At 62.2% G+C, this 12,582-nt stretch overlaps 1 protein-coding gene and 1 non-coding gene across 2 annotated transcripts; both read left to right on the top strand.

The window, feature by feature from the left end:
• Window positions 1-3,921: 3,921 nt before the first annotated feature.
• On the top strand, window positions 3,922-12,582 carry SLC6A8 (solute carrier family 6 member 8). The gene is made up of 13 exons (XM_006043680.4): window positions 3,922-4,310; window positions 5,856-5,987; window positions 6,814-7,063; window positions 7,473-7,605; window positions 8,346-8,480; window positions 8,588-8,691; window positions 8,782-8,906; window positions 9,494-9,606; window positions 9,732-9,869; window positions 9,959-10,061; window positions 10,146-10,246; window positions 10,338-10,508; window positions 11,092-12,582. Exons 1-13 carry the CDS (start codon window positions 4,049-4,051, stop codon window positions 11,230-11,232), a joined length of 1,908 nt encoding a protein of 635 aa, XP_006043742.1. The 5' UTR covers window positions 3,922-4,048; the 3' UTR covers window positions 11,233-12,582.
• On the top strand, window positions 10,721-10,792 carry TRNAG-GCC. Its single transcript has one exon. It is a non-coding gene; the product is annotated as a tRNA-Gly (tRNA).

The raw sequence follows: 12,582 nt of genomic DNA, 5'->3' as shown, positions 1-12,582 counted from the left end.
CCAGTTCTCCCCTCCCCTCCTCCCCTTCCTCTTCACCTCCTCCCTCTCACCCACAGTCTAATTGTGGCTTCTTCCTGAGGAATGCTTTGCATCTCACAGGGGAGGAATGATTGGGAACCCACCTGGAAGGGCCAACCTTATGGCAGAAAGCAATGAAGAACTAAAGAGCCTCTTGATGAAGGTGAAAGAGGAGAGTGAAAAAGCTGGCTTAAAACTCAACATTCAAAAAACGAAGATCATGGCATCCAGTCCCATCACTTCATGGGAAATGGATGGGGAAACAATGGAGACAGTGACAGACTTTATTTTGGGGAGCTCCAAAATCACTGCAGATGGTAACTGCAGCCATGAAATGAAAAGATGCTTGCTCCTTGGAAGAAAAGCTATGACCAACCTAGACAGCACATTGAAAAGCAGAGACATTACTTGGCCAGCAAAGGTCCATCTAGTCAAAGCTATGGTTTTTCCAGTAGTCATGTATGGATGTGAGAGTTGGACCATAAAGAAAGCTGAGAGCTGAAAAATTGAAGCTTTTGAACTGTGGTGTTGGAGAAGACCCTTGAGAGTCCCTTGGACAGCAAGGAGATCCAACCAGTCAATCTTAAAGGAAAGCAGTCCTGAATATTCATTGGAAGTACTGATGCTGAAGCTGAAGCTCCAATACTTTGGCCACCTGATGCAAAGAACTGAATCACTGGAAAAGACCCTGATGCTGGGAAAGATTGAAGGCAGGAGGAGAAGGGGGAGATAGAGGATGAGATGGTTGGATGGCATCACCAACTTGATGGGCATGAGTTTGAGCAGGCTCCAGGAACTGGTGATGGACAGGGAGGCCTGGCGTGCTGTAGTCCATGGGGTCGCAAAAAGTCGGACACAACTGAGTGACTGAACTGACTGGAAGGGCCATCAATAACTGGGTCCAGTGGAGGACAGCCTCCTGGCTTTCAGCTGAGGTTCTGCTGCAGCAGAGGGAGGTCTGGCAAAGCCCTGAGACCCCACCGAGGGTTGGAAACCCCTCTGCCTGTGTTCAAACACTGGAGACCTCCCTGTCTGCTGGGGCACTCCCACGGGCTGCTGGGGTCCACACACCAGAGAACCAGTCCATGAACTCCATGTGTCTCCAAAGGCCAGCTCACCTCGGTTGGACGTGGAAGGCTGTGTGGGTATGTGCTTGGGTCAAGGCCCCTCTCAGCCTCCTCTCCAGTTTCCTGGGCCAGAGAGCAGCTGAGCTGAACCCTGCAGGACCAGAAGGTGGTAGGCAAGGAAGAGGCACCCAGGGTCGTGGCCCATGGGCCAGCTCCATGAATGTTAGGTGGATCTTCGGTGCGAGGAAACCACAGGAGAGGACATGTGGGGAGGGCCTGGTCAGATTTGTGCTGCTGAGAGAAGCGTAGGTCACAGGAGGGGGCCATGTAGGGTCCCGGGAGGCGGGAGGTGGTGTCAGGAACCACTGGAACCAGCCTGTTGCAGCCCCTGAATGCGGACACCCCAGCTCCAAGTGGCTGGAGGTGGTCCCTGAAGGAGCTGGAGCCATTTTCCGCAGCCAGCTCACCCTTGAGAGTTCTCTGGGACCCAGTCACCTCTCCCTGAGAAGCCTCTGACCCCACCATGATCGCGGCAGGTGACAGCTCCCTCCCATCCTGCCACTGGCCTTGATACATGTCCCCTGCCCTCCCGGCAAGGTCACAGGAAGCCCCCACTCTTGGCTCTGCTCGATTCACCGTGTCCTCCTCAGAAAGTGCCAGCAGTTCATATCCTCCTCCACCCTGCGATCCCTCTCCCCACCAACTTCCTCAGAACAAGCAAATTGTTACATTCTGGAGGCTCCTTGCCCCAGCCAAGACCTCACCATTCCCGAACTTGTCCCAGCAGTCACGTCACCCAGGTCCCCGCCACAGCTGACGCCTCCCCTCAGAGGCATCACCCCACCCGGCCTGCAAATGGCATCCTGCCCCTTCCCCTCTGCCTGCTTTGCTTAGATACTCTTTTGCTCTCTCCAACGTGTCTGGGGGTGCCTGTGCTTGATTGAGCCCTGGCTTCCTCAGGCCATCTTTGGGTCCCGTACTCCTCAGTTGCCTGTCTCCCAAGCTGCTTCACTCTGAGGCTGGGCCAGAGCTCCAGATCGGGGCTCCTGAGGAGTCAGGGGACCCTCGTCACCTTGGGAAGAGGGGTTCCCTGAGCTCCAGGCCCTGCCCCCAGCCTGAGCCCTGAGACCCTGCCTGTCTACCCCAGCGGCCAGTCAAGGCTCCCGGAGCGACGCTGCCCCTCCCTCACCTAACAAGCTCAAGCTGGCTCGGACCGGAACTGCTTTTCTTCCTAAAGCCGCCCGGAAGGCTGAGGGTTTAGCTTAACGGGATGAGCCATCTGGGACTGCAGGGTGGCACGCTTGGGGGAGCCTGGGACTGGGGGCAGGGGGTTGGCACAGCGCGCATCTGCAGCCATGATGGTAACCCCTCCCTGCCCCCTCGTGGGGCTGCTCTCAGTCCTGGAAAATTCCAAACAGGCGGCTCAAGGGCTGCTGGGGAAGCAGCTGAACAACCTGGGTCCTGCTGATCCCTGGGGAGAGAAAATCGTGGAGCGGAGGCCTTTGGGGGAGGGTCCGTGCACCTGCCAAGCACCAGAGGGCACCCTTACCCTATAGTGCCACAGTCTCCTGCAGGTCGGGCACGCGGAGGGGCCGCAGGAGTCCCTCCCACCGTCCACTTGGGTGAAAAAGTGCGGCCTTGTCCACCGGCCAGTCAGGCTTCCCTTGGCTTGTTCAGGAGAATCAGCGAGCGCTGTCACTCCGACAACCGGGACACTAACAGACCAAGGCTGTCTCCCTGAGGGGTGTGGGGGGCCCAAGGGCAGGAGACAGGGTCTCGGCAAAGCCCCTCAGCATGCCTGGAGACAGACCCCCGCACCGCCACCGCAGCCTTTCTGAGGGGGCTCGCTGGGCCCAGCGCCTCAGCAGGTGGAAGCAGCCTGCACCCCTGAGGTGGTGTCACGGGGCCCGGAAGCTGGAGGCCTTGGTACCCAACCTCGGGTGGGACTCAGAGATGGGCCAGGCTGCAAGGAAGTTGGGGCGGGGGGCGCTCCAGGATGTCCGAGAAGGTAGCCGGGCCAGCGGCTGGCCTCGAAGCGGGAAGGGCAAGTGAGGTGGCTGGACGGTGCTCCGGGCCTGGAGGAACCCGGGATCAGGGGCGGCTGGGATCCGGGAAGGAGGCGCTGGCGGGCGCCCCAGGTAGCGGGCGGCCTCCCGCGGGAGCAGCGTCTCTGGCTCTGGAGAAGGGCGGGAGGAGGTGGGCGGGGTGACCAGGGCGCGCGGAGGGGGAGGGGCGAGGCCCGTCCTCGGGGGGCGGGGCGAGAGTGACGTCACCTTGGAGACGGTTCATAAGCGGCCAGCAGTCCGGCCAAAGAGGAGAGGCGAGATCAGAACACGGTGGTGAGTCGCTGAGCTCGCTGCGGCCCGGAGAGCGGCTAAAGCCGCCGCCGCCGCCGCCGCCGCCACCACCGCCGGGAAGGAGGGGCGAACGCCTAGGCCGCCGCCGCCGCGGGAGCCGCAGGCGAGTCGGGCAGCCGCGCCGGGCCGGGCCGGGCCGCAGCCGGGGGCGGGGGGAGCGCGCGGGAGGTGCGGGCCGCAGGCTCCTGCTCCTGCTCCGGCCGCCGCTTGCAGACAGGGGGCTGCGGATGCCGCCCGCGCCCCCGCTAGGCTGAGCCTCAGGCCGGGCGAGCCACCGCTGCCGCCGCCGCGGGAGCTGCGGGCAGGAGCCTCGGGAGCCGTCGCCGCCGCCCGATCGGGCCCCGCCGCCGCCCGCGAGCCCCCGGGCCCCCGACACACATGAGATTCTTTAGGCTCACTTTCAAGTGCTTCGTGGACTGCTTCTGACCGCGCCGCCCCCGCTGTCCCGCACCCCGCCCGCCTCCCGCCCGCCGCCCCGACCCCCCGGTCCGGCCGTCCTCGGCCCCCGGCGGGCCCGCGCCTTCGGGGCCTTTATCCCCCCCTGCGCCGCTGGCGACCCCGCGCCTGTCCGCCCGCCCGCCCCCGCGGGCCGCCGTGCCCCCGGCCATGGCCAACAAGAGCACGGAGAACGGCATCTACAGCGTGTCCGGCGAGGAGAAGAAGGGCCCCCTAATCGCGCCCGGGCCCGACGGAGCCCCGGCCAAGGGCGACGGCCCCGCAGCCCTGGGGGCGCCCGGCAGCCTCCTGGCCGTTCCGCCGCGCGAGACCTGGACGCGCCAGATGGACTTCATCATGTCGTGCGTGGGCTTCGCCGTGGGCCTGGGCAACGTGTGGCGCTTCCCCTACCTGTGCTACAAGAACGGCGGAGGTGAGCGCCGGGCCCCTCCCTAGCCCCACCGGGGCGGCAGGGCGAAGTCCAGAGGGTGGGGAGGCCCCCAGCGTGGCGAGGGAGGGGGAGGGCCGGGGGGCCGCCCCTCGCCCGCGTCGCCGCTCGGTGGCCCAGCCGGGCGGCCACCCCCCTGGCCGGTCATGTGCCTGGCAACGTGGTGGGGGAGGGGGCCTGCGAAGGAAGCCTCAAGCTGTGTCCGCCCCCCACCCCAGCACCACCACCCGCAAGTGATTGGCCACTGAGGTGGCCGGGCGAGGCCTCCCGCCTGGGGGGAGGCCTCCAGAGGTGAGGAGCTCTGGATGCCCCCTCCGATCAGGCACACAAGTGGCACATTGTGCGGGCCCCCCACGTGTGCACACACGAACACACACACAATGGGCCACTCTGTCCCTCCCCCTGACTTCCCCTCCCTTCCCTTCTCTCTCTTCCTCTTGCCTCCCCTCCCCTCCCCTCCCCTCGAGCCTGGGCCTGGAACACTGGGTGCCGGAGCCAGGCTTGGGAAGCCGGCAGCCCGGGCCGCCTGGCGCCATTGCTGGACACACTGCATGCACACCCCATGCCTGCCCGCCCCAGCCCAGCTTAGCAACAGCTATGGGCACGCGTGTGTCCTGTGACTGCAAAGCAGCCCCAGGGGTGGGGTGGGAAAAGCCGCAGGGACTAGGCAGCAGGCGGGAAACTGAGGCTCAGAGCAAAGGCCTTGGCCCAAGGTCACAGCAGGAGGATGCAGAGACCGCGGGCCCAGCCAAGCGGCAGCCAAAGCTTAGCCTTTTGAGTAGTTGCCTGGCGAGCTGGGCCAAGGGTCCGGGGCCTGGAGGGGAGGAGTCCCCCGGGTCCCCCACCCCCATCCTGGGCGCTCCTGTCTTGTTGTACCTGCCAGGCTCCCCCAACTTGCTCACTTCGTGTCCTTGCTTAGCAACCCTTTCACATACCCTGCACTCTGCTCACTGGTAGACAACTCCACCCACCCACCCTCTTCTTCCTGGGCCTTCAGATGTGCGGGCAAGAGGCTCCCTTCCCTTACCCAACCCCAGTGGGTCCCCGGGCCCGAGTGCCAACCACAGCCAACAGGCATGAGCATGCACACTCATTCATGCCCTCACAGTTCCTTCCTCTGCCGCCCAGCAAACTGCGGCTCAAGGGGTGGCTTGTATCCACAAGTGCGTGTCTCTGCCGTGCCCGTTAGTTAGCTCACCCTCGGTGAGTAGGGGCCAAAGCCCTATAGGGGAAAGGGGCTCTCAGGAAACCAAAAGGAAATGGGGTTCTGCTCGATGCCCGCCCTGTGCGCACCACCCCCCCTCCCCGCCAAGACTGTTCACCTTGGGCTCCTGAGTCAGCGGCCACCCCTTATACTGATTCACTCAGTGGGAAGTTATCATGGCCTGGGTGGAGCCTGAAGGTGGGGCTCCACCCACACCCCAGGGCTTGGGAAGGCCCTGGGCTGTCTTTCCGCAGTTCTGGTCAAGTCCCCTGCCTGGCCAAGGGGCAACCCTGTGCAAGTGCCCACCTCCAGCTTTGTCCCCCCAGGTGTGTTCCTTATTCCCTACATCCTGATCGCCCTGATTGGAGGAATCCCCATCTTCTTCTTGGAGATCTCGCTGGGCCAGTTCATGAAGGCCGGCAGCATCAACGTCTGGAATATCTGCCCCCTATTCAAAGGTGAGCAGCCCTGGCAGCTCCTGTGTGACCCCCGCGGACCTCTGCCTTTCTCCACCCCTGGGACAAAGATGGTACTCACTACAGAAAACCTCATCCTGTCTGAGCACCAGGCTTGGCATGTGGCCCTCAAGCTGCGAGGACTTGAAGACCACCTACCTGGGTGACCTTGGTGGTGGACCTCTTCCCCTCCCCGCCGGGCGAGAAAGCCCTGCCCACCACCCTTGGGGCTGGAAGGAGGGTGGCTGGGTGTGAGACACGATGGCAGGAAAATCCAAAGGAGCTGACCCTAGGCTTTGGCACAGACTCATGAAATGACTGGCTGAGGTTGCCCCTGAGAGGGTGACTGTCTCCCACCCTGCCCCAGGTCCCCATAAAACCCCCCAGCTGCTGAGTATGGGAGGTTGCTGTTGGGAGGGGCGGGAAACAGGTGAAGGCTTGCCCGTCCTTCACCCATCATGCTGGCAGTGGGACTCTGGATGACAGGTGTGAGACTAGGGAAACAGGACTTGCCTCTCTGGGATGTGTGCTTGTCCGAGGGCTGGGGAGGAAGCAGGGGGCTGGGGGAGGATCTGATTTTTGGCCACAGATTGAGAGGTCTGCCTGGCATGGGGCACTTGTACAAGGAAAGTTGGGGGCTCGGAGGGGTCTGGGTGGACAGCAACAGAAGGGTCTGGTTGCACTGAGGGGGGTCAGAGTCAGCAGATGTGGGGAGCAGGATGTTAGGGACCCAGCAGGGATCACCGGCAGTGCATGGTCAGGAGATCGTGGGAGCAATGGGGGGCTGGCCAGGGATGAACCTGGACAGAGACTCTTCCCTGCTCCCCAGGCCTGGGCTACGCCTCCATGGTGATCGTCTTCTACTGCAACACCTATTACATCATGGTGCTGGCCTGGGGCTTCTATTATCTGGTGAAGTCCTTCACCACCACGCTGCCCTGGGCCACGTGTGGCCACACGTGGAACACTCCCGATTGCGTGGAGATCTTCCGCCACGAAGACTGTGCCAATGCCACCATGGCCAACCTCACATGTGACCAGCTTGCTGACCGCCGGTCCCCGGTCATCGAGTTCTGGGAGTGAGTCAAAGCACCTCAGAGCCAGGCCTAGTCTGTCTCGCCTCCTGCACATAGCTTGTGTATGCGCATGTGTGTATGTGCATGCGCGCACAGGTACATGCACATGGGTGTGTCCCGGTCCCCGCCCTGGAGGCATGCGACCAGGGATGCAGAGTGGGCTGTGCCTGCCCGCCTGGGGAGGGAAGTGGGAACTGCTGTTGGGTCTACTGGGGATGGCATGGCGCTGGGCTGCCTGGGGGTCCGGGCACACAGACTGCAGGGACCCCAGGCTGGGGACTTAACACAGGCCTCCCAGAAGCACTGGTAGGACTAGCTAGACTCAAGAGCTGCCAGAAGAGCAATGCCACCCAGGACTCCCCCAGTCTCTTGGCCTCTGCAGGCACAACTCTCACAGACTTTCCTTCTCCAGGAACAAAGTCTTGCGGCTCTCCGGAGGGCTGGAGGTGCCAGGGGCCCTCAACTGGGAGGTGACCCTGTGTCTGCTGACCTGCTGGGTGCTGGTCTACTTCTGTGTCTGGAAGGGGGTCAAGTCAACAGGCAAGGTACAGCCGGGGGAGACCCCGGGGCTTAGGCACCACTGCCTGGGCGTGGGGTGCAGTTGCCAGGGACCACTGCTGCCACAGGAGGTGACTGCATCAGGGGTTGTACTTCAGTCCAGCCCCAGAGCCCCACCCAGTAGAGGGGGAGAGGCCCCCACAGTGGCTGCCCCTTCCCTGGGGGTGGAGCATCCCTGTCCCGCCTTCCCACCCTCCCAGTTTCTGTTGATTCCAGCTCCGGTTTAGGGTTCTGGTCAGTTTTAGGGTGTGGGTAGACCCGGTCTACTGCCTGTTTCTATCCCTTGATGTGTGGCCTAGAGGACCCCAGCGGGGAGCCTGGACACATCGCTCTTTCGGGGGCCCACTGTCCGGCTGGTGGGACCACTGAACAGACACAAAATAAGACAGCCTGCTGAGCAGGCAGACCTGCTTGGGAGGCAGACGCATTTGGTGTTATCTCACTCTTACCTGTCTCTGGCAGGCTGAGTTCTAATCCCAAGGACCTTGCGAGCACATGACCTAGAGTCAGGGGCCCAGGAAGCATGGGACCTGATCCTGTCCCCCCCTCCCTGCAGCTAACCTTGCTTGCTTTGGGGCTGCCGGTATCCCAGCTGAGCACAGCCTCCTTTGGCAGCCATGGCTCTGACTAGAAGGCAGGGTAGGGGGCGGTGGTTTGAGTGGCCAGCATGGGGGGTACTGCGGCCTTCCCAGCAGGACCCCCCTCTGAGCAGCCCGACCCCCCCCAGATCGTGTATTTCACTGCTACATTCCCCTATGTGGTCCTCGTTGTGCTGCTGGTGCGCGGAGTGCTGCTACCTGGCGCTTTGGATGGCATCATCTACTATCTCAAGCCTGACTGGTCGAAGCTGGCATCCCCTCAGGTGAGGGAGAGCAGAGGGAGGGGACACGGTGGTGGCGGGGGACACGGGGGCGAGACAGGCACCCCAGCAGGGCTCCCCACACCTTCTCTTCCCTGGCTCACCTCCAGGTATGGATCGACGCAGGGACACAGATCTTCTTCTCTTATGCCATCGGCTTGGGGGCCCTCACCGCCCTGGGCAGCTACAATCGCTTCAACAACAACTGCTACAAGTAGGCACCACAGCCGGCCACCCCTGCCCTGCCCTACCCACCTGTGGGCGGCAGGCAGTCTCAAGAGCCTGAGTGTTCCCCTGTCCACAGGGATGCCATCATACTCGCCCTCATCAACAGCGGGACCAGCTTCTTTGCAGGCTTTGTGGTGTTCTCCATCCTGGGCTTCATGGCCACAGAACAGGGTGTGCACATCTCCAAGGTAGCAGAATCAGGTAAAGACCCCCCCGCCCCACCAAGCCCCAGCCGGGCTTCTGGAGCCACAGCTGTACCACGGATATGAACACACGCAAATAGCCATTGTGAGAAATGGGGAAAAGTCCAACTCGATTTGTCCCATCAGCGTGGGCCAGGAGGAGGCCTGGCTGAGCAACTGGGAGGCACAGCTGTGCCTCCAGCTCAGGGCCGGAGCCCCAAGCCCCCATCTCTCTCTCTCCAGGGGCCTCGGGGTGTGTCCTCCTTGCCAGAGTGTTGCCCAGGGAAAGGGTGGCCTTTTCTGGGTCCGTGGGGACCTATGACTGCAATGGCTACTGGAACCCAGGCCCCAAAGGCTGAGCCAGACATCCCCGTTACAGGTGTCAGTCTACCAAGGGCCTGCGGGAACCTGCCATCATGGTTCCTGGCATGGCACACACACAGGGGTGGGAGTGGCCTGGTGATGCTTTGCCACAAGTGGGAAGGCCTCTGTCCACAGGGTACCCTGCCGTAGTTCATTACCCTGGTGCTGGGGGACAGGGTGGGGTGGGGGACAAGATGTGGGTGGGGGGCTCTGGATGTGCACACCCTGCACCTTCTCCCTCAGGGCCTGGCCTGGCTTTCATCGCCTATCCGCGGGCCGTCACACTGATGCCTGTGGCCCCACTCTGGGCAGCCCTGTTCTTCTTCATGCTGTTGTTGCTTGGTCTGGACAGCCAGGTTTGCAAGGGGTTATGGGCCTACGAGGTGTGTGATGGGGGGTGGTCGTGGGCCTAGGGCACCCTGGGCGCCAGGAGACAGTGGGTGGGCAGGGGAGGGGCCTGGCCTGAGTTGCCCGGCTACAGTTTGTAGGTGTCGAAGGCTTCATCACTGGCCTGCTGGACCTCCTCCCAGCCTCCTACTACTTCCGGTTCCAAAGGGAGATCTCCGTGGCCCTCTGTTGCACCATCTGCTTTGTCATCGACCTCTCCATGGTGACCGATGTGAGTGCAAGTGGGACGTGGGCTGCCCACCCCTACCCCGCCTTGCAGGCGGCCAGCTACCAGCCCCCCTGACCCGGCCCCCTCCGCAGGGCGGGATGTATGTCTTCCAGCTGTTTGACTACTACTCAGCCAGTGGCACCACGCTGCTCTGGCAGGCCTTCTGGGAGTGTGTGGTGGTCGCCTGGGTGTACGGTAGGTTGGGGTCAACAGGCGAGCCAGGCTGGGCAGTCAGGGGCGGTGGTGGGTGTCTCGAGCTCTGGCCCTCCATCTCTGCAGGAGCTGATCGCTTCATGGACGACGTGGCCTGCATGATCGGGTACCGACCTTGCCCCTGGATGAAATGGTGCTGGTCTTTCTTCACCCCACTGGTGTGCATGGTAAGGGAGAAGGCCAGGCAGGGTGCAGGGCACCCAGGGGCCAGTCGGACATGGCTGCTGGGGATGAGTGCCAAGCTTCTCTCACCCACAGGGCATCTTCATCTTCAACGTGGTCTACCATGAGCCGCTGGTCTACAACAATACCTACGTGTACCCGTGGTGGGGCGAGGCCGTGGGCTGGGCCTTTGCGCTCTCCTCCATGCTATGTGTGCCCCTCCACCTCCTGGGCTGCCTCCTCAGGGCCAAGGGGACCATGGCTGAGGTCAGTGCCCCATGCCTCCCTCTGTCCACGCGCCACCCCCCCCTTGGTCCAGACAGGACCTCCAGGCTGCCCACCCCACCAGCTGCCAGGACAGGTGCCTGGGACACCCTCGATGGGGTATAGATGGAAAACAAGTGGGCCCTCCAGGGCCTCAGGTCATGTAGACCTGTCCCCAGCCTCTGTTTTTACAACCACTCAACCCTCCACTGGCTTCCCTGGTGGCTCAGATGGTAAAGCGTCTGCCTGCCATGCGGGAGACCCAGGTTTGATCCCTGGGTTGGGAAGATCCCCCTGGAGAAAATGGCCACCCATTCCAGTACCCTTGCCTGGAAAAATCCCATGGACGGAGGAGCCTGGTGGGTGACAGTCCATGGGGTTGCAGTCAACTGAGTGACTGCACTCACTCACTCGACCCTCCCCTGAACCCGGTTTCCCTAGTGCAGGCGTCGTAGCCTGGCCAGTGACCAGGCCTGGGGCTCCAAGTTGGTGGCAGGTGACGGGAAGTGGCCAGAGGCCCAGAGTGAGCAGGGGCCCCTCCCCAGGCACTCCCCAGGCACTCAAGGCACGCCCCTCTCTCCCACAGCGCTGGCAGCACCTGACGCAGCCCATCTGGGGCCTCCACCACCTGGAATACAGAGCTCAAGACTCGGATGTCAGGGGCCTGACCACCCTGACCCCAGTGTCTGAGAGCAGCAAGGTGGTGGTGGTGGAAAGCGTCATGTGATGGGCCCCTGGCACCAGCTCCCCCTCTTGTAGCCATAGCACCCCTGCTTTAGCCCCCCCACCCCTCCCGGGGGGCTTGCCTTTCCCTGCCACTCAATGGGGGTCTGCCTGCCTGGGGTGGGGGGAGGGGAGGAAGCACCAGAGTGCTTATAACTCACTTTTTTTTCCATTTTTAATAAAACACCAAAAAAATACCACAACCCACCAAAAATAGATGCCTCCCCGCCCCCATAACCAAGCTGGTGCACACGCTGCTCCCCAGCGCACCGTGGGCCACCCCTCCTCCCCCCCCTCCGCTAGTACCCACTGCAGTCTCACCTCAGCCCCCTGCTCCCTGCCTGCCTCTCCAGGTTCTGCCCAACATACCCTTGGGTGGCCCCCACCCCAGAGGTAGCAGCGTGGGGCCCAGGATTGGAGAGCAGAGGGGGAAGGTGGGGGGCACAGCCACAGAACCAAGGCAGATACTTCAGCTGGGCTAGACCCCTCTCCCCATCCCCGATCTAGACGCTTAGAGAGCCAGCCAGCAACGGGACCTTTGGTTCCTGCGCCAATTGCCACCAATATCAATTGTGTGAGCTCGTGTATGAGTGCACGTGTGTGTGAGTACGTAGGGTATAGATCTCTTCTCTCAGCAATGGTGAATACCAGGTGTAAGTTGTGCCTGTGGGCAAATGAGGCTTGTATTTTGCACATTTTATAAAAACTTGAGAGATTTCTGCTTGTATATTTCTAAGAGAAACACCCCGATGTCCCTCTCCTTGCCACACCCCATCCCTTTCAGCCCCTCTTATACCTCTGCCCCCCAGCCAAGGAGTGTGAATTTCTAGATCTAATTTTCATAGGCAAAACAGAAGCTTCAAGCTATCAAGTGTGCAAGTCCGTCGTGTGGGTATGCATGTGCAGTCCCCAGCCCCAGACCAGTGGAAAAGTGCAAGGTGGAGGGGAGCCTCACTGGGTGTCCCCACAAGTCGGCAGGGTCAGCCGATGCATCAACCATGGGGGCCCGTGGCTTCCCACCTGGCCTGCTCAGGCTGGCCCCCACCCTGCCCTCTGGGATGGGCACCACCTGGGACGGGCACCACCACTGCAGGGACCCGAGGTGGGCACCAGCCTAGGTATGGCTCCCACCTGAGAGCTTCAGGCTGATACCCTGTCCACGTCTCAAATCCTCCATGTGGCAGGTTCACTAAACCCTGCGTGTCATGTCGTCCTGAGGGGGCCCTTGAGGGGCTGCCCTCACACCCTGACATGGGCTGGATGGGTGGGGCTGGGGGAGGGCCAGGGTCCAGTGGGGACGCCCTTACTGTGCTAAAAGCCACTGCAAACAGCAATAAAGATGTCATTTTCCAAA

This window comes from Bubalus bubalis, chromosome X, assembly GCF_019923935.1.
Source record: "Bubalus bubalis isolate 160015118507 breed Murrah chromosome X, NDDB_SH_1, whole genome shotgun sequence".
Classification (NCBI taxonomy): domain Eukaryota; kingdom Metazoa; phylum Chordata; class Mammalia; order Artiodactyla; family Bovidae; genus Bubalus; species Bubalus bubalis.
The sequence above is the reverse complement of the archived record's forward strand: the minus strand, read 5'-3'. Positions and strand labels throughout refer to the sequence as shown.